The 20,328-nt window shown below is 41.8% G+C and overlaps 1 protein-coding gene across 1 annotated transcript in view; it reads left to right on the top strand.

The window, feature by feature from the left end:
* Nucleotides 1-245: 245 nt before the first annotated feature.
* clstn1 (calsyntenin 1) overlaps nucleotides 246-20,328 on the top strand; it is a 47,091-nt gene continuing 27,008 nt past the window's right edge. The window contains exons 1-2 of the mRNA XM_080734286.1: nucleotides 246-570; nucleotides 15,658-15,780. Coding sequence (XP_080590412.1) covers nucleotides 483-570; nucleotides 15,658-15,780 — 211 coding nt within the window. The 5' untranslated portion in view covers nucleotides 246-482. The remainder of the gene's footprint in view (nucleotides 571-15,657; nucleotides 15,781-20,328) is intronic.

Below are 20,328 nucleotides of genomic sequence, written 5' to 3'. Positions count from 1 at the left end.
GACCCAGATACAAATCTGTCTGCGACCCACACATGTGTCTCGACCATGGTCTCGACCCACTGTTTGGGCAGCAGTGCTCTAAACTCACTGCGAGCTAGACTGCGAGCACTCCCACAATAACAGTAGTGACGTCACTGCCACCAGTGTCGTTGGATACAGCTGCAAAACTGAGAGAGGGAGTGAGAGAGAGAGAGAGGCAGAGAGAGAGAGAGAGAGAGGCTCACAAGCACAGAGAGAGACGCCGAGAGAGTGAGCAATAGGCAGAGAGGAGAGAGAGAGAGCGCTGATTGAGGGAACAGGGGGAATAGCAGCAGCAGAGAGGCGGCGGACTGGAGACGGCCATCTTAGCTACCGCGGCTCTAGAAACACATCTCCTCCTGGATATTATTTTCTTTGTATGTAGAAACATTCCCACAACGGCCGATCGTGGATAGAAGGAAGGCTCGTTTCCATCGCCCCGCGTTTTCGACTCCGATTTCGGGATGCAACTCCGAGGGAATACGCGATTTGCATCCGCTGCTGTCGGACTGGTGGTCCTGGGACTGTTATGTGCCGCGGAGACAGCTAAAGGTAAGGTTATAAGCTGCCTTCAGTCTCAAAGGGATTTACATCGTTACGTTAACGCTACCCAACAAAACATGTTTTTTACTGGAGTTTGGTCTATGTTCTAGGCATATTAGGCCTATACAGTACACAATAAAGATGATAGATCATAGTGGTACTATTCCCACGGGAGGGATGCGCGTTGAGGAACCTGTTCCAGGGATGGTCAGCCTCGGAGCCGCAGAGGATGGATGGCGCTCCCGACAGCAAGTGCATGATGTGCATCGAGCGGATATTGCATTTATTTAGACGCAACGCAAAGGTTCTTTATTTCCTTTTGTTGGTTAACGTCAATCGCCGCCTTTCTTTTCTGCCTGGTTTAGTGATAACGCAGGGAACTGGGTTATTTTAGATATCCAACTCCCGATACGGTCTCGATCAGTTGCGTTTATTCTATTTTTGGGTACCAGTCGGTTACACGCTCTTTGTAATCACGATATTCTCGTTCGTGTTTAGAAAAACAATAATAGGTCTAATTGTTAATAAAGCATATGTGTGTGACCAACACGGAGCCGATGAGTGTGAAGTTATTCTCTTTTTTTCTGTCTGTGTTCATTTTTAAAGGGGCAGTTTTTCCTTTAATCGTTTTCGCACTGAACATTAGAATAATGTCTTGTGAATAATTCATGCCCCTGCGTAGGCTATGCGACTTTTGATATTTCTCTTCTCTTTCTTTCAGTTTTTCCCTTTTTTAAAAACGTGTTTTTAAAACACCTATAGCTTCATTCTCATCTATTCGTGGCCTAAATGTCTGCTTTGGCAACGTTATTGGGCGCGTAGGTCCGAGCTTGCACGCATTGCAGATCCTCCTCTACCTCTACCAACAAGCACTCTGTGTCGGTGGTTTCAAAAATTCATGTGCTGCGATCACAGGCTTAGCACAATCTTTAAACGTCTACGCAGACCTAGTTATTATGACAGGAATGGAGATATTCACTCCCCTTTGAAATGTACTCTTGTGAAGAATTATACAGGCCTTTACTGCAGGGTGGGGGTTCACCTTCTCCCTTCCCTCTTGAGCGTCCCAATTCCACACAGCATGGATTTATATAGCTCTATTGAATAGATCGACATCATCCATCATACCTCTAGTGTAGATCTGTCTCTGGCAGGTTGATATTAGTCACTGGATACAGCCTGTTTCAGTGTCCCTGTGGCAACCTCCAATACCAGAGGGAATGATAATGAGTAGTTTGTGTTTCTGTGGCACACCCATTTTATGCTTTATGAGTCAGACCCAGAGAGTATTTTGGAGCCATGATCAATAAAATGCTAATAAGAAGACCGGGAATTAATCCTTAACCGTAAAAACTTGCTGGACCTTATTGTTCTACAATCTATAGTAGGCGTGTTGGTCATGTCAAACAGCTGAAGAAATGCATTAGCAAAGGCCAGTCACCATCTGTAAAACAATACGTTCATTAGGTCAATCAAAGGACATAGGCCTACAAATTAGTTGTGTGTGTGTGTGTGTGTGTGTGTGTGTGTGTGTGTGTGTGTGTGTGTGTGTGTGTGTGTGTGTGTGTGTGTGTGTGTGTGTGTGTGTGTGTTTTTGTGTGTGTGTGTTAGAAAGGAAAGTGTATATTTGGTTAGTCAGTAGCCTACACCTGCTGCCTGCCTGGTCTTATCAGCTATGGGACGTTGTCACCTGTGAAACGTGGTTAGCTTATCATTATTGTCTAAAGTTCAATTGCCTGTGTAGAGTTCCACCACACATCCTCTCTAGTACAGCCTTGTATGTTTGCGTGTGTGAGTTTTGTAATCCTCTTTTCATCAAACTGTATCATCTGAATCTTCTGAGCCTTTCGTAAGTTGTGCATGGGATATTCGCAGATGTCAGATGTATACAGTAGATAGATGCCTCTGTGATGATCTTTATCATTATAGAAACAAGCTGAGGCAGAGTCTGGCTGCAGCAAAACAGATTGAGCTTCTCAGAACATTCAGTACCTGTGAAAGAGTCACTGCCTTTATACGCAAAACACGTGCATTTGCAGACGTTATTAGTTTGCTTAGACATCAAGTGTGGGAATGTCACATTAAGTTTAGTCCGTTTTGCGTCTAATGCCTTTTCCTATCCAGCTATGTTGAGCAGCTGCTGGATGTGGCCATACTCCCTCAGAGTGAGAGAGATTAGGCCTGTGATGTGCAGGCCTTTTCTCTGTACACACAATCCAGACAAAAGGGGCTGACTGCTGGGAACCATCCTCAGCTCATTCATCATCGAATTAACAAATTCTAGTTGGAACAAATTGCTTTGTGTGAAGCACAAACAAAATGCATCCTCCGCAAAGTCCTGGGATGAAATACATACATCAATCATTCGTATGAGCTGACTGTAATTACTAAATGTTGTTAGTTGGTTTTACATGTACTGTAATTTAGGGACACTTTTACATGGATAGAAGTGGCTGTTCCCACTTGTCAATGCACAGAATGTAGCTCTGTTGTATAACTGAAAGATAGGTTGAGGTTGATCACCATCAATTACCAGGTTGCCCCCTGGCTAATATCACACCTTTATAGCCATTGTTTTGCAGAAGACTCGCATTACAAAATGAAATGTTATGCTTTGAATAACCAAGACACCTGTATGACTCAGGCCATGTGAGCTCCATGTCTTGCTATATGGTGCTAAAACCAAAGCTATGTGGATACACACAGCTGACAATGGCCACATTGTTCCCCTCTCCCATGCTGTTCTAGTAACACTGTTGCATGGCATCATTCAGTTCTGACACCAGAGTTAGTTTACAGGCTTATTTTCCCTTTCAAACCACATGAAATAACACGTTAACCAATGACAAGTGTAAAAGAAGGCGAGAGTCAGAGAGATATAATCATACAACACTCATCTTCATTACCTTAAAGGGCCACTTCACCTCTGGGACAACTAGATCTTATTTTATTGTTGTTTGGGACACAATCAACACAATCCTGAGTTATTTTTTGTATTCAATCTGTGTTTTGAGATATTTTAGTATTTCAGCTGTGCTAGTGATGCGTTTTGCATCATATGATGCATTTTGCATCATCATGCTGCATCATATGATGCAAAACGCATCACTAGCACAGCTGGAATACTAAAATATCTCAAAACACAGACAAAAAATAACTCAGGATTGTGTTGATTGTGTCCCAAACAACAATAAAATAAGATCTGGTTGTACCAGAGGTGAAGTGGCCCTTTAATTACCTTAAAGTGTGCATACATCACAGATGTTTCTCTTAGAACTTTGTGTTTTTCCCCCTGAGCTGAGATACATCAAATAAAATGTCAGCTATCCATAATCTGTCACCTAGGTGGTTTTGATTGATGAAACCAATTACATTTGACATTTATAGATTTTTTACTTCAGTCATCAAGTGTCATGCTTTAACGATTGGAATCACAGCTCAGACACGATCAAGCACCGAACATTACTGTGCCACATTGTAACCAAAAAGCCCTGCGATGTGAAATTATTATATTGCTTCCTTTGAGCATCACATTGCAATTCTGAGAATGAACAGGCCTAAAGAATTGCCCTGCACTGCCCTTAATAACAATTTACTTGCCCTACAGAGGCTTTATCTCTCAAAGTTAACTCTTGAATTGTTGCCTGATTTATTCATAGAATTCCCAGTGGGACAAAGAGCCGCTTTGGCCCACAGTTCTGGGCCTAGATTTTGAGCGCACGCGTCACAATGTGGTCACTGTTAGAGGGACCACAACAACTCAAGCCCTTCAAGAATGTGTATGATAATCCTCAAAAAGTGCATGCTGTTGTTGGAGGAGTGTTGCGGTTTGTAATGTGTAGCCTACTCCGACAACTGTCTTTAATTTGGGCTTGGTGGTGACTTCCCCTCATTGGTTCCTTCAGTGGCTGAATGGAGTCAGTGAACCATCAAGAATGGGTCATTCAATTGTGGAAATTAAAGTCGTGCTCCTGGCTCAGTCAGCTGGCCGAGGAGTTATGTCCAGCAGAAACTGACGTTTACATTCCCTTAAACCCTTTCTCATGACGGAATGATTCATCTCTTTCTCACGGTGTGTGTCAATGTGAGGCCAATAAGACTTAAGCCAATTGAGGTAAATATCAGTCACAATAAGTAACCAAATAGCTATTGACTTTTTCCCCGTATTAAGTAATGAGTCATGACACATTACAATTACATAGTAATTAGATAAAATCATTTTCATGAAACAAGGTTATGGACACTGCATTGACACCTGTAAAAGTAACTTGTCAATGGAACTAGTTAGGCTATATTATTGCAAAACGATCCCCTAGCGGCCTAGCCACAATAGATGACAGGAAAAAGCTTCCTTCTTTGTCCGACTAATGTCCAATTATGTTGATCTCTCGCTGTGGTATTTTTCTCAGACAGAGAAATGTTAAACCACTGGTTGTTAATTCAAGCCTTACGGCAGAACCGCAGCTTATCTGCCAGTAGATCTGCAGTTCTCCCCAGAGCATCATCGTTGCTGGGAGAAATATGGCTCTCCGGAGCTCTCCCTGTGTGTGTGAGTGGACACATTGAAAACCCGGAGTCTCTCGCCGTGTGAACCATGTAACCAGAGCGCACGTTACCTGCAGTCCCAGAACCGCAGGTCTGATACACTGAGCAGCCCCTGTGCAGAGTTACGAGGCGTCTCACTCCCTCACTCTCACTGGGCCTTTGTGCCATTCACACAGAGAGGTGATTGAGTTGCATTGAAACTTCTATGGCTCCCCAACCCCCTCTTCAGAGGAACACCCCAGCCCTGTTGTCGGGAAAGGGGGGGTGGGTTGGTCGGTCGGTCGGTCGGATGGTTGGTTGGTTGGTTGTGATTGCGTGAAGTAAGGACAAACAAACGTGGCTGGACGGGCAACTGAGAGGCGCCCCTGTGTGAGTTGGATGTTTAGGGAGCCCCTGAGAGCCTTGACTTAAGGGCCATCGATGTTTCCTAGAACAGTCGGTGCTTTGTGATGGAGACGGCATGCGTCCACCAGCAGCACGGGACGTTGCAAGGCAAGGTAAACAGAGAAGTGTGTCAGACCACAAGCAGAAACACTGCTGACAGCTTAAAACAGGCAAGCACAACGGAAGTCATTCTGTGACTCGCATTGCACTAAAAGACCAGCAATTTTGCCATCCGTTTCTGGCCTTTGTGACTACAAGATATTTCTGTCAAACATCAATAAGTCCCTGAAGCAGATCTCTGAACCACTGTGAAGGGCTGTGTGGGTGATTTTGTGTTGCACCTGTGCAGTGTGTACTGGAAAGGAAAGCATTTCTTGGAAAGCATAGGAGTGCATGCTCCACCCATGCAGTGTGGCACACAGAATGCAGGAATTGAGAATAATTATTAATAGTCCTGATTCTGAACAGCAATGAGCCAATCAGCTGACCAAGAGTTACCATCTCACAAAAACAGTATAAACATTATTTCCAGTAAAAAAGATTATATCATTGTTATTACTTCCAGCCAGGCCCTGGCAGAACTGGCATAATTGTCCGTTGATCCGTGCAAGACTGGATGCTTAACATTGATGCCCGGAGCATGTTGAATGTTTTCCTTAGTGTTGCTGCGTATGAGGTTTCCCCAATACAATGCATGTGGATACTGTAAGTTGAAGTCTGTCTTCTGGTTGCCTAAAACCTTGTAAATGGCAATGCATTCATTTACAGTATAATACAGTACAGTATAAATCTTCTAGAAGACAATGAGAAATGAGGATCTACCCATAACATTAATGTATTGGTTAGCACATTGACCACATAATTACGATGTTTGCAGACTGCAGTTTTAGTTTATTTTAAACCTCTGTTGCATGTCATCCCCTCCCTCTGCCCTTAGTTTAAAGTCTGTTAATATGCCGGTCGATATACCATAATGTAATCTCAAATCAATTAAGTCTATTATGATTTGAATTCACCTTCAAATATCATACAGTAATTACATTTTCCAATTACACTGAATGAATTCTTGATTAAACAGTATCATGAGGCAAATGTAGTCAGAGACCCTTTCGTACGCTTGATCTACAAGCTCTTATGTAGATCTACTGTTTTTGGTGGGAGACACGATGCGTGACCAAGTATAACTTTAAGAAGATAGATGTTTATTCCATGAGTTGGGAACATCTTGATAGTCCGAGGTCCCATTAGTCTGAGTAAGGTTAGGGCTAGGGTTAGCATTCACCAGGTTAGCATTCACCAGTGTCAGCAGGTTAGCATTCACCAGCGTCAGCAGGTTGGCATTCACCAGAGTTTGCAGGAGAAGTACACTCTGTGGTAAAGATACACTCTGTGGTAAAGTAGTTCTCAACCTGAAGCAGGGATCAGGCCATTGTTATAAACATTGATAAGAGAGGGAGCCAAGCTTTACACATACTCATAACAATAACTACCAGGCCAGCATGTCATGGTGTACTCAGATATTCAGATTGTACGGTATAAGGCCAACAACATTCTCGTGTTAATGTTTGTCACACAAGACAAGCCTAGCACAGTAGCACACATGATAGCAAGACTGTAGGCCTTATAAGAAATTGGTCCACAACACAAAAGAAGTGTAAGCCAATAGTTTCGCCAACTTTACAATAAGGTGTGGTTCAGCGTTGGATTTGAATGGGAGAAATGATACCTTATCTCCTGCAAGCCATTTGCAGTGCAATGCAAAACAGGAATCGCACAATTGAAAATGCAGAGCGCCTCCAGAAAATGCCACGGCCAATGCCACAGACGTGAACTACTGGCTCTGTGTTCTCATCATTCATTACATAACTATGGAGAGGTTCCACAGCCTTATGAATGAGTTCATTTAAAATTGACAGACTGATGTAGGACGCTGACATGATCTCAACAACTAGCCTACGCTGTCATCATTTTCACACTGTCTTGTCCTATCTTATCTTGTAATGTCTGTCCACTGGTGAAGGTCAAGGTTATACTGTTGGGTATGTGCAGAGCTTTTCAAAAGAGAGATGGAGTGCTTTCTTCCAATGAAGACAAAACATCACACTTGTAACAAGGAGACTATGTGTGTGGCTGCGTGTGCGTGCGTGCGTGTGTGTGTGTGTGTGTATGTGACTGACTGTGTGTGTGTGTGTGTGTGTGTGTGTGTGTGTGTGTGTGTGTGTGTGTGTGTGTGTGTGTGTGTGTGTGTGTGTGTGTGTGTGTGTGTGTGTGTGTGTGTGTGTGTGTCTAGCGAGAGAATAGAGATAGACAGATAGTCTGATAGACCGAAAGACAGACCGTGATGATCCCACAAGGGAAATCTGTTGTCACAGTATGAAACACAGGACAAAATAGATACAGAAAAGGAGTGTGTGTGTGTATGTGTGTGTGTGGATGTGTGTGTGGGTGTGGGTGTGCGTGCGTGCGTGCGTGCGTGCGTGCGTGGTGGTGGGGGCTTCATTGAACCATGGGATTACCAGGACCCATTGTAGCCCTGTAATTCTCACAGGAAGTGTTTCAGCATGGTCAGTAGGTCAAACTGTATAGGTTTAGGTTTCAATAAAAGTGTTGGGACTGTCATAAAAGGCTTTCATGTCTGCTGTGGCTTTCAAGAGAAAATATATTTGACTGTTCCTCTTGGAGCTATGAATCAGACTACAGGCATTTCAAGATGTACATTTTGGCAGTTTTTCAGATGTCATCACACTGTTAAATTGGCTGCACAAAAATCCAATCTGAATGATTTCATGTTGTTGAATCGAAAGGTAAGCTGTTAATCGCTATCTGAAAGACGATCCTTTACCTTATCCTTTTTGCTTTATCCTCGGCTCTTTTTGTCTACTTCAGTTTACAAGGCCCATACAGAAAGATTGTGCACAACATTATGTTGTGGTTATTCTGAGCCTGATGAGTTCCTTGATTCAATTATTATGATCCCCAATCACCTGGGATCCATGCTTTTGGCTACCTCAAAGTATGGGCCAAGGGTTCAAAACTGAGATAACTTCATATGATCTGGCTTCTTGTGTACTCCTAGTATTAATGTTGTCAATGTGTTGGCTGCTGGTGGGTGAGACTGAGAACTGAGAAGGAGATACGTAGCCTGGTACAGTAGACCTTAATTGGCACATGGAGCCTCGCCATGGGAATCATCCTTGCCAGAGGTCAGCCATCTTCCATACCCTGCAAACCCACCTTTCATTCACTGCAGAGTGCAGAATATGAACCGCGCAATGTGTGTTTCCAGATCATCTCAGTTTGTGGAATGAATTAAAAGATTTGGCAGGACTGATTGTTTGTTTATTATTGCATTATTGTAGTGTCATGTTCTCAAACATACATTAAAAAATCACACCGTGTGAACTGAGCGGTGGTTTACCCACCTCATAGATCATGTGTACCGATTTTTGTGACATTTGAAGAAAATATGTAGGAAAAGGAGCAAAAAGTGTGTTTTGGAGAAAATTCAAGATGGCGGAAAATCTATCCTGGCGCAAATGGGCGTGGCCTATATGGGGAGATGCGTCTTGACCCAAGGAATCCAGGGAAAAAATAATTTTAATTTTCCGATCTACGGTTCAAGAGTTACGGGGCAAAACGTAAAGTGGGCCGTTATAGCGCCACCATGAGGCCGAGTGATGTAATTATTTTTCGATTCATTCTTAAAATCATTATGAATCTCCTCTCCGAGGTTTGAAACTGTAGCTCCTATGGTTTACGAGAGAAAAATACTTGAAAGTGATTTCTTGCATTGTCCCATTATAAGTCAATGGGGACAATTAAGCGTCGTTTTTTGCCGATTACGTCGGCATGGTAAGGCGGATCGGAACGAAAGGTAATAGAACACCATTCCCGGCCGAGCCGCACATTTTGATGTATATATTGCGCGAGTGGCGTAAATGGTGCGGCACTAGTTACGCGGCGAAGTTTAGGCTACATACAGACACGGACGGAGACCCACACACACGGCCACGTATAGGAGCGTTGTGACCACCGCTCAAAAAAAAAGAATCTGGTTGGATGGAGAGTAGTCTGTAGATAAACATTAGCCCATCGTCTGGCTAGTCCTTCAACCTTGCGAGTGAATGAAACAGGCGCATCCCATTATAGGATTAAATGTCAGTGGCATTATATGCTGTGTAACAAGATTGCATACAAGGTACTGTGTTGCGTGGCTGGGAGCAGGTCCAGTCGCCCACCATCTGTGCATAGCACATGTCCCTGTGCGTTTCGTTTGTCACTTGACACATTCATTCTGCAGTGGGGTTTACTGGAATTCATGTCCTTTTCTACCTGCAAGGTTTCATTTACTTTACGCTGTAGTGGAAAATAGCCAAGATATTGATGCATATTATTATGCATACTAGTGCAGTGCTCGTTTGGAGCAGCCCAGTGTGAAATCAATTGGATGAATGGATTTGAGATGTGCAAACAAAGTGACATAGTTCTCCAGATGATTGAGGTTAATGATTAATATGTCTAACAGCATTCAAGGTGTAACCTGAGGTTGTTGTTTTATCATAGAATAATGATAGAGCAACCACTTGGTCATTCCAACATCCGGCCATCCTCTGCTGTGGCCCATTAGAGCTAACCTGGAATAAGACGAATCTGGCGGTGCAAAACAAATTGACCTTGGCGGATTTGGCTCTGACCCCGCTCAATTGTGAATCTATTTCCTCACCCCGAAGAGTTGGGTGACCAATCAGGACCCAGTATTGGTCTAGTAGTCTAAACAAGTGGGATTCATTTGGGAATAATAACACAAACCTTGTTATATGGGGGTCCCTCCTAGGCACAATATCAGATAGGGGTCCACTGTCAATATCAATTTGGGGGTCCTTGACATGAACATGTTATAGATTAGATATCTCTTTAGCTCACTGACACACTGTGCACACTCATGCTGACACTGTGCAAACATTTCCTAAAGCCACTCCTATCCCACCATGTCATTTGTACTTTTGATCTGTCTGCACTGCTGCATGATTAGACACATTAAATGCTTTTAATGTGTGCTCTGTTTTTTGATTTGCAAACTGACCGTGAGGTTTCTCAATGGTTTGAACATGGAATTAAATGCTTTTAAGTGTATGGATTTCCCTTTATTTATCTTTTAATTTTCTTTCTTTTTGTAATTTGAGAGAAGCTTTAAAATTACAGATAAAATACTGCAAGACAATTCATTTTATGCTGAGTTTCTGTGTATGGCTGCTTGCCAAATACTTTGACACAAGTAGGCTATGTCATTACTTTAAGTTGAATGGAATGGATGCAATAAAAACAGAGAAACTGCACATATTCACTTGCATAACTTTGACCCACATAATTTCAAACCCTGCAAGATTCAGAAATATGTCTGGCCTACTTTAGTCACATTTCTTTCTTACAGCTACATTGTATGAATTGTAATTAATTCCTCGTGTCAGTTTTCATTAGGTGGTCATTTTATGTCATTTATGACATATAAACGTGGACCAGTCACTCTGCCCCTTTGAAAACTGGAAAACATGCTTTTGGGTTCACTATTAAAATCTGCTGTGGAGATGTTTTCCAAACATTGCGTACTGTCAGTCTTATATGCACCACACCAAGTGCATGTAAGCACACCATCGTATTATATATTGTTTGTTATGGATATCAGTGAAAACTATCCAGGTTAACGTCCAGACTCACAGAGCATTGATTGATATACCTGATTTATACACAGTGTTGCGCACTAAAAACAACAGATATACAAGCTTCGAAGCTTGTAGATCATCTATTTCCAGTATGCGACACTAGCAAGCATTATTAAAAAGCCCTGGAGGATCCAAGTCATAATTGGTACCTTGTGCACCACATCAGACAAATGGTTTCCCTCATAAAGTTGAAGTAAGAAACTGGCAGGCTGCCATGTTAAGCAAAAATGTCAAGGTTGCCTACCTACTTGCTACTAACTACCTACATCAAAGCTCCTTCCCTAATCTCATTCCCACCAATAGTCTGGCGAGCCACTCCTTTGATAATGATTTTAACACGATAATGCATACACAGCTCACATTGTCCAGAATAAGCAGCAGTTCATTATGAATTACCCAATTAGTGCTACCAGAGAGAAAACTGTTGCATTTCGCTAAATTAGTGCTGGATTTGACTGAACGCTCTATGGTACAACAGATGTTCCTCCTATTCATCGTGGCTTGGAGGGGGATGATAAAGTTGTTTTGTCACCAGGGCCTTGTCAACTCAATTTCACACAATGTATGTGTTCATTTCACGCTTTCAATTCAGTTTCCTTTTAGATTGCATTTCACGGGAGGTGTCAGAAAGTGAAACTTATGTTTTCAGTTTTTCGTTTTTTACCCACAATGATCCAGTGGCATTTATGCCGTCTGCTTTTTGAAGTCCTCCTGACTCTGTCTCATCCTCTCCTTTCTTAACTAGTTCCCACTGTCAGTCAGTCATGTCACATGTTTTTACAAGGCGGATAAATAGCTCCATTTAACCACATTAGACCTGGCCTCCCTATTTTGGACAAGTCATATTAGGAAAACACATTTTTGTTCATGTTCAAAAGTAGCGAAAATAGCAGATCTACAAGCTCACAATGTGACTATTTTTCCGCTATTTGTCATGTCAAGTATTACGCGTTAAGCTAAGCATTCATTATTGTCTCTTCTCTTCATTGTTATTCAAAACTGATTCCACCAGGCTGCCCAATTGTGCCACTGACAGTCCCTGTTTGGAGTGTGACTCATGTCACTCAGATGTCCCTCAGCAACGCAGCATGTGGTTGATTAGCTTGTGTCAGAGCTGTCAAGGCTAATGTGGCTTCTGGATAGTATCTGAATTTGTTTCTTATCCTGTTGGGAGACTAAATGACATTATTTTAAAATCTCATGCCATTATTTTAAAACTAGATTAATTATACTGTTTACGATTGGTGGGAATTGGGGAAACTCTCTTCAGAGCCCCTTTGACAACCCAAAAATAACCGGTGGCTGATGCATGTTGACACTAGGCATACGTACCGTTACCGTATATAGATTAAGGAAAACACTACACCCTCCTTCTACTGCGGGGCTGCAAGCAACCCTTGTGAGAATAATTTCGAGTAGACCATAAAATGTTGGTAAAAAAATTACCCTGTGGGTAAGTTGGTCGTGGCAGAGCCATGTACAAATTTAAGGCCCACATTTGACCGGGTTAATAGTTCATTTGAGAGGTAGATATTATTGTCTGGGGTGGCAGACAGACTGTCAACCAGACTGTCTACAGAAAACCAGTACACTTAAAGGGCCTACACCATGCTTTTAAAACTATATTTTTTGTATAAATATATGCTCAAAATTGAGTCTTAGACAGGTTTTAACCCTCAACAAACACTCTGACCATTCCTTTGTTTGTTCTAGCTCTACTATAATGAGGCTGAACGGCCTCTGTTTGCTCAGTGGCGCATCTAGTGGGGTTTTTCCAAAGAAAAAAAAAATTTTTTGAAAAAAATTTTTTTTTGAAAAAAAAAAAATATATTTTATTTTTTATTTTTTTTTAAACAGAAACGTGTGTGACGTCACACGCGTCAATTCTCAGAACAGCACTGTTCTGAGAGCTTCTCATCTCTGTCTTCCCAAAACCAGAGAAAGACACACTTGTCAGAAATAGGACTTTGTGAGGATAGAAGGTGCCAGTGGGACACCAAAAAAAGGTTTTAAAATAGAAAAAGTGAAAATTCATGGTGTAGGTCCTTTAAGGCCACATGAAGACACATAGAACAATGTTTAGGCTAATAAAGGCAAAAGAAAAGTGAGCATGCTTGTCCTCTTTTAGCATGGTAAAAATGAACAATAGGCTATGCTTTAAGTTCTGGTTTATGATGCTACTTTCAGCCTATTGTGGATGTCCTGTGTTTTGTCAGAATAGATGTGGCTGTCATGTCATGTTCGTATTTCTGCGGTATGTAGGCTAAGCCTGGCGTATTAGTCTAAATGCAATTTTCCACATCACATGAAACCACCCTAGTTTAAGGCAAAGACAAATAGCCTACCACCCCCACCCCTGACAAATACAAAATATCCATCCTTGCTTAATTGTCATTGGAATATAAAAGAATGCTCTAACACTGTTATTTTATTCTTGGTTCAGGCAGTGCCTTTAATGTTCCTAGGCTTATTTCTTATTAGATGCTATATCACAATTTTCAATTTAGGCACAAATGTTTGATTCATAAATCTTAAAACAGACTTAATTTATGCATCTGAATAATGAAAACCCGAGGGTATGTCTAATTTATCTTAGTAACAGGGCTGCAAAAGGTAAATTATATAACTGTACCTCTGGGCAAAAAAGCAAGTTAAATGGAAAGTCTTAGTTTCATTTTGTGCCCATGTAATCCCAGTCAAGTGCGAATAGCTTATAATTAATTTTCAATGATTGGGTAATTAACAGAGGAATACTATTAAATTATGTAATATCCCTTAAAACAAGACTCATTTATTTTTGCTGAAATTGGTTTTGGCAGACTGATGAATGCCATATAAAAGATTTAGCAACAAATCTGTATATTTTCTCCCCTCCTTTCTTTAACAGGTTTGTGTGTTATGTGGCTTTTTCTGGGAGTTCATCTATTATTCTGGTTGCTAATGATCACTGTTCCTCACATTGTGTGAAATCACAGTACTAGCTGTCTGACACCAACTGTACTGGAATTGATGTCTCTAATGCATCAAAATTAAGAGGATTAGCAATGCTAGGCACCAGCTGGACAAGTTGTATATGTTAACTTACTAGCTTTAGATTTATGATTTTATGAATTGATGATTACAGCCAGAATAACATGCACCAGAGAAAGATGAAGCTTGTACGATCACCATTGCATCATTTAGACATCTTTTTCCCTTCAGGCTTAACCACTAAACCTATATTCTATCTGGGGTCTCCCAGGGCTTTATACTTGATCTACTGTTCTGCTCCTTTTCCCCCTCTACACAACAAATCTCTTTGCCAGAATAACATGCACCAAGAAAGATGAAGCTTGTAGGATCACCATTGCATAATTTAGACCTATTTTTCCCCATCACACCATAGGATAGACCCTATATGCTATCTGGGGTCTCCTAGGGCTCTATACTTGATCTGCTAATTGTTTCCCTCTACACACCAAACTCTTTGACAAAAATAGCCAATCTACCAGCTCACAACATAGCACGTTTGTTAGGTTGTATGTCAGCTATATCTTCCTTGACATTTGCCATGGGCAATTTGGAATGTGTGAAGTTAGCCTCAAATGTTGTTTAACTTGAGAACAATCTCAGGGGGCAATGGGGCATGTACTACTATGGAAAAATGATGACCGTAGTCTTGGTCATGTTGCGTCTTCTGCACCACAACATGAGGTCAGCGGGTCACTGTGAGGTAAATTGTGGGCTTCCTCTACTTTGTATTCCAGTATCCCTGGTGCCCAACTAGCTCTTGTTAGTGTCACATTATGCCACCGTCCCACAGACTCTGGAGAGGAGACACACATTGCTGTAGGAGTGCAGACCAAATTCTCCCAGGAATCAACACGGCTATCTGCTCCAGGCTGCATGTGTCACTCACTATACAGTTGCCTTTCATACAGTAGCCTTTCTTCTGCAGCCGCCATCCAAACAGAGGGCTGTGTGCAGCTGGGTTGTTTCCCAGGCTCTCAAGGCAGAACGCCGTAATGAGCTCCACTGCTGCTCCTATAGACGCAGTTTGTGTCTGAATCTCACTGGAGCTGTCGCACCATCCCAATGATAGTTCTGTCAAACCCCATTCGTTATTATGGATGGCAGCTCTTTCCGTCTCAGGGAACGTTACCTGGTGGCACATAGGCTTATCATTAATCTTTTTTCAAAGAATTCATAATGGGTTTGTACCACTGCAGGAAGATGATGCAGTCTCAGCCATTTTGTAGATGATGATCTGCTGTATATTTCTAGAACTCTGAAGTTTGGTTGTGTTTGGCACATAAAACAAAATCTAATCCAATACACGGACATTCTGTCTCTCTTCCTCCCTCCCTCCCTCCATCTCTCTCTCTCTCTCTCTCTCTCTCTCTCTCTCTCTCTCTCTCTCTCTCTCTCTCTCTCTCTCTCTCATTCTTTGTGTCTTTCTCTCCTGCAGTTAATAAGCACAAACCATGGATTGAGACGACGTACCATGGGATCGTGACAGAAAATGATGACAAAGTACTACTGGACCCGCCGCTAATTGCACTGGACAAGGATGCACCACTGCGCTATGCAGGTGAGAGAGGAGGCTTGATGATGCGATCCTTTCAGTGCTGTCTCAGCAGCTGAGTAACACTGAATCACTCTCCTTTCAGTTACCATATCATTGAAGGTTTAAAACACATGCGAGATACTTTTTTACCCTTGAAGCTTTCAGATAATTTTCATTAGTGACAGACTGAAGAACATTGCGATTTTTAGAGAGTTTGCCACGGAATCTGTGTGCATTTCTGAGAGACATGATCGTGTCCGGATTAAGAACATACATTTGTCATGTGAAGAGCAATGTGTAACACTCCCCTAATCAGCCCAAACCTGAGTGATTGATTGAATATAAGTTCTCATTCCAATCTATGATAATTACCAAAAAGTATCTTTCCTCTGTACTGCTTACTGTCATGCCAACACTACACATTTTGTACATACCGGTACACCATACACGTATATCTTCAGTGTATGAGGTTAATATGACAAAATGTATTATTAATTTATCTTACATTAAAACGGCCAAATTCTGTAGCATAAAAATCTTACCACATCTTAACTTGTTTGTATATTAACTGCTACATAATAATTCAGTTCATTTTTTAACAGTGTCAGGGGTAGATTTCTGGGGGGTACACCGCATGAAGGGTACTTTATGACGTGGCTCTATACAGCTGGCCACCATATCCCCCATTAGGACCTTTTCATATTCACATCAAACAAAGTTTGCTTTTAATGTTTTTTTTTTGTCTTCCTTTTTTGTCCCCAAAGAGAGGCACAATTAGTGTGCCTTATGTGCCAAGGCAGCATTAGACCGGCAGTTTTTAATCGCATGGGGATTGACTTTGGCCACTGTTCAAAGCCCCATGGCATCGGGAACACTCCCCCGCCCCTCCCCCATCTCAATCTCATGAGCTCTATGATCTTCATACTGCTCCCTGCTTCTCATTCCGCTATTATCACATGCGTACCAGAGCCTGACCCACGCCACATTCTTGGGTCTGATGCCAATCCCGACTTTTAAGAGACCTATACCAGTGGTTCTCAACCTGCGGGTCAGGACCCCCAGGGGGGTCCTAACATGATTTTGACAGTGAAGTGACGATTTAAGGAATCGACAAATTATACTATAAAAACTGGTCAAACATTGTCAAATAATAAAAGAAATTTGTGAAAATACATCTTGCAACGCGAGGAATTATGAGCTTGTAGATATTGTAGGCTATTTTCATAATATTTATCTGTGGAATCGAGTCAAACTAAATGTAATGCCTCAACCCCTACAATCGGGGGGTCGCGGCCTGAAAATTTTGACAACCACTGTCCTAGACCAGCAATTAGCCTACTGATGTTTAGGCCGAAATGTTATCGGAAAGTGACTTTGAAATAAATTAGAAAAACTTAGACTTGATTAATGTTTTTATTAGAGAACGTTTAACTAATGAGCAAACAAACGAATCGAAATAAACATAATGTTTTGATACCGGCTATGTTATTTAAAAAAAGGCTAATGATGGCCAATATATCAGTCACACTCAGCTTATACACTGTTAACTTATCTCTAATTTTGCAGTGTAGAATCAGTTTTTTTGTTGTTGTTTGTTTTACTGTCCAAAGGTTTTACACTCTGTTATGGATTGGTGTGAAGTGACTGATTTAGATTTGCCCTGGCGTTTGATTCAATTAGCAACCACTATTGATTGATAAAATGCACTTGCCCCGCATACAGAGTCCCCAACATCAGGGTGACTGGAATCAAGTACCATGCCCATTCATCACACAATGTCCAGCTCCTTTCTCAGTATATTAGAGTTCAGTTGATAGCTTGGTGCCCTTTCAGCTTCCAGTGGGGGCTCCCTCTTTGATGAAGAGGGCTTTGCAGCATGGACAGTGTGTCCCTGTGAATTGGGTCTCCCAAGAGCCATCAATCTCGTTTCACGTGGCAGCGGGGGTGACTGTCTCTGCTGTGACAATGTCCTCCGAGTCAATCCCTCTGCGTGAACAAACAAGTTTAACTGTAAAGTCGACCCACAGGCCTTAGAGGCTTGACCACGCACGGCAATCACTGGATTTGAGCGAGGGGGGGGGGGGAGATGCATCGAGAAGGAAGGTGCTGGAGATTGTGTGTCTGGACATGTGTACATTAGTTTGATGAAGGATTGACTTTAAGCATCTTTCTAAGTCTGCATGTGTATGTGTCAAGTGTTAAAGGACCGTGCCGGTGGTCTGGCATGTTTAGCACGCTGAATACAACTCACAGTATACTTGACATTACTGCCGGCCATTTTCCAAAGCATACCGCAGTCTGTTTGGATTTTGAGGAAGCCACTGGATTCCATTCATTTCCGTATAGTACGTAAATCAATTTGCAGAGACTTGAAACCTGCTTGAGATATGTAACCCAGCACACTAAAATATCATTGCAAGGTTGTTGTTGGTTTTTGGTTAAAGTTATTTGTTGTGTTTAATGCATTTTAAAGCACAGATTGATAATGTAAAAGATCAGATTCAAGTTAAGGACGTTGGAGAAAATGTAAACAAATTAAAAATCTAAAAATAAAGCTATTAACGGGGAAATTATCTATGTTTATGTACCTGTACAATATATGGACACGGTTGTGAATAAAACAGAGACATGTATTGATGCCAGTGTGGTCCTTTAATGGGGAAATGGCACTTTAAAACATAGGATGCCCAACACTGTATTCTTCATTACCATGCTCAATAACAAGGCAGTTCTCTTCCGCTAGTGTCCCATTCTGGGATATTTACAATTTAGTCCAGGTGACAAAAAGAGCAGTCGACTACTAAATAAGGCTGATAACTGCTTTCATTCCTGTGGTACTTTTATTGCATAGGGAATATTTGCTGCACAATTAAATACAATTACAGTAAATTGATTCGGACTGTGTATTTAACACACCCACATCCATAATCTTTCAGGTTCATATAGAACCAGTCCAGCAGATACCCAGTCTGTACATTCATTGCCCATCAAGAGGATTAGGATCAGTATAACAGTTATTGTGCTAGGCATTATGCAGAGAACCAAGAGGGTGGTTGCCTGACCTGAGTTTATATGCCCAGTGATATGCTGAGGAACTGCTCCACCCTGTCATGTATGGGCTGGTCATTAGGGCTAGGGTGAACATGGAGAGGGCAGAGGCCCACCACAGCTCTCGCTGCATGACTGGCCCTGAACAGCAGGCTCTAATGGGAAGTCCATTTCTAATTGCTGGGAGCAAAACAAAATGGACAGCTCAACCCGCAAGAGGCCCTGACTGGCACTCTAAAACAATCAGCCAAGCAGAACGCCACCGTAATGGGAAAGCGCCGCTTGAGCTGTATTGTATTACCCCAGATAGCTTTTAGATTCGTTCTTGGAGCATTTTAATTAGGATTAATAAAGTTGAACGTGTTACGTTACCGGCTTTCTTATTGTGTATCTATGGATGGTTGACGAAGATGATTTGTGAATGAAGCCGAGCTTGATGTATTTATTTCAATTTTGTCGAGAAAGACCGGTATTAAAATGTCTGTTTCCTGTCCGTTGTCATTTTATGTCCTGCTTAATTTCCACTAGTTTCCTATTTCTTCCAAGAGTTTGCCAGAACCAAATGGCAAAGCCTTGGACTGAAGTGGCTTTTAACAGATCTGCAGATTGTAAACTGTGCTTTCATTTCATCTGGCTGAAGACTTTCTTGGACTGCTGAAACGTACATTTATTCAAAGTGAATGTGTATCTGCGAATGGCAAAATATATGTCCTTCGTCCTGTCCTCTTTGTATAACCTCTGAACTTCCTTTTCCTTCACTGATCCGGGTCTATCTTATTCTTCTCTCCCTTCCTGTAGAGAGTTTTGAGGTGACCCTCACCAACGAAGGTGATGATGGGCTCTTTCACCTGCCTTGTGCTCAGTTGTTTTATTATTAACCCACTAACGCAAAAGCAGCATCCGCACTCTACACAGAAACTCTACACCCGCCATGCTCTGTAACTTCCTTCCCATTTCTTTTTATTTTCCAACTCCGTTTTTCTCACCCTGACTTTTATGGTGCTCCAATAACTGGATGAAAAGTGTGATGTGGGGCTGAGCGTACTTAGAAATATCAGTGCATGAGACATCCATTGTAGTTTGCAGACACTAACAGTTCTTCAGCCAGAACTAGGGAAAAGGAAAGTTCTCTAGCATATTGCTGCAATTTAGGCAAACACTTTCTGTCATCTGATCTGGAATGCAAAGCCAATATTTTTGGCAGAATCTTTCAGACAGTGAACTCTAACATGCTGAATTTCTTTGCTAATTGGGTTCACTACCTGATAACACCCACAGCATAAGCAATTGGAGCAGGAATTAAGGCTGAAATTGGTATTTGAGAAACAAGACCTGAAATTATAAATATTTGTCAAAGACACTGTCAAGATATTGACTTTGTTACTGGTGACATTTAAGAAACTATCATGTTTACACTGGTAGTATAATGACTGTGGACTCCTGACATTTCAGTAGTCTTTAGAGCCAAGTCGCTGAGATTGTTAACTTATGCAAACTCTCTCCGCTGTGAAGTTTCTGTTGTTG

Source organism: Nannobrachium achirus (genome assembly GCF_963921795.1).
Source record: "Nannobrachium achirus genome assembly, chromosome: 9".
Lineage (NCBI taxonomy): Eukaryota > Metazoa > Chordata > Actinopteri > Myctophiformes > Myctophidae > Nannobrachium > Nannobrachium achirus.
The sequence above is the reverse complement of the archived record's forward strand: the minus strand, read 5'-3'. Positions and strand labels throughout refer to the sequence as shown.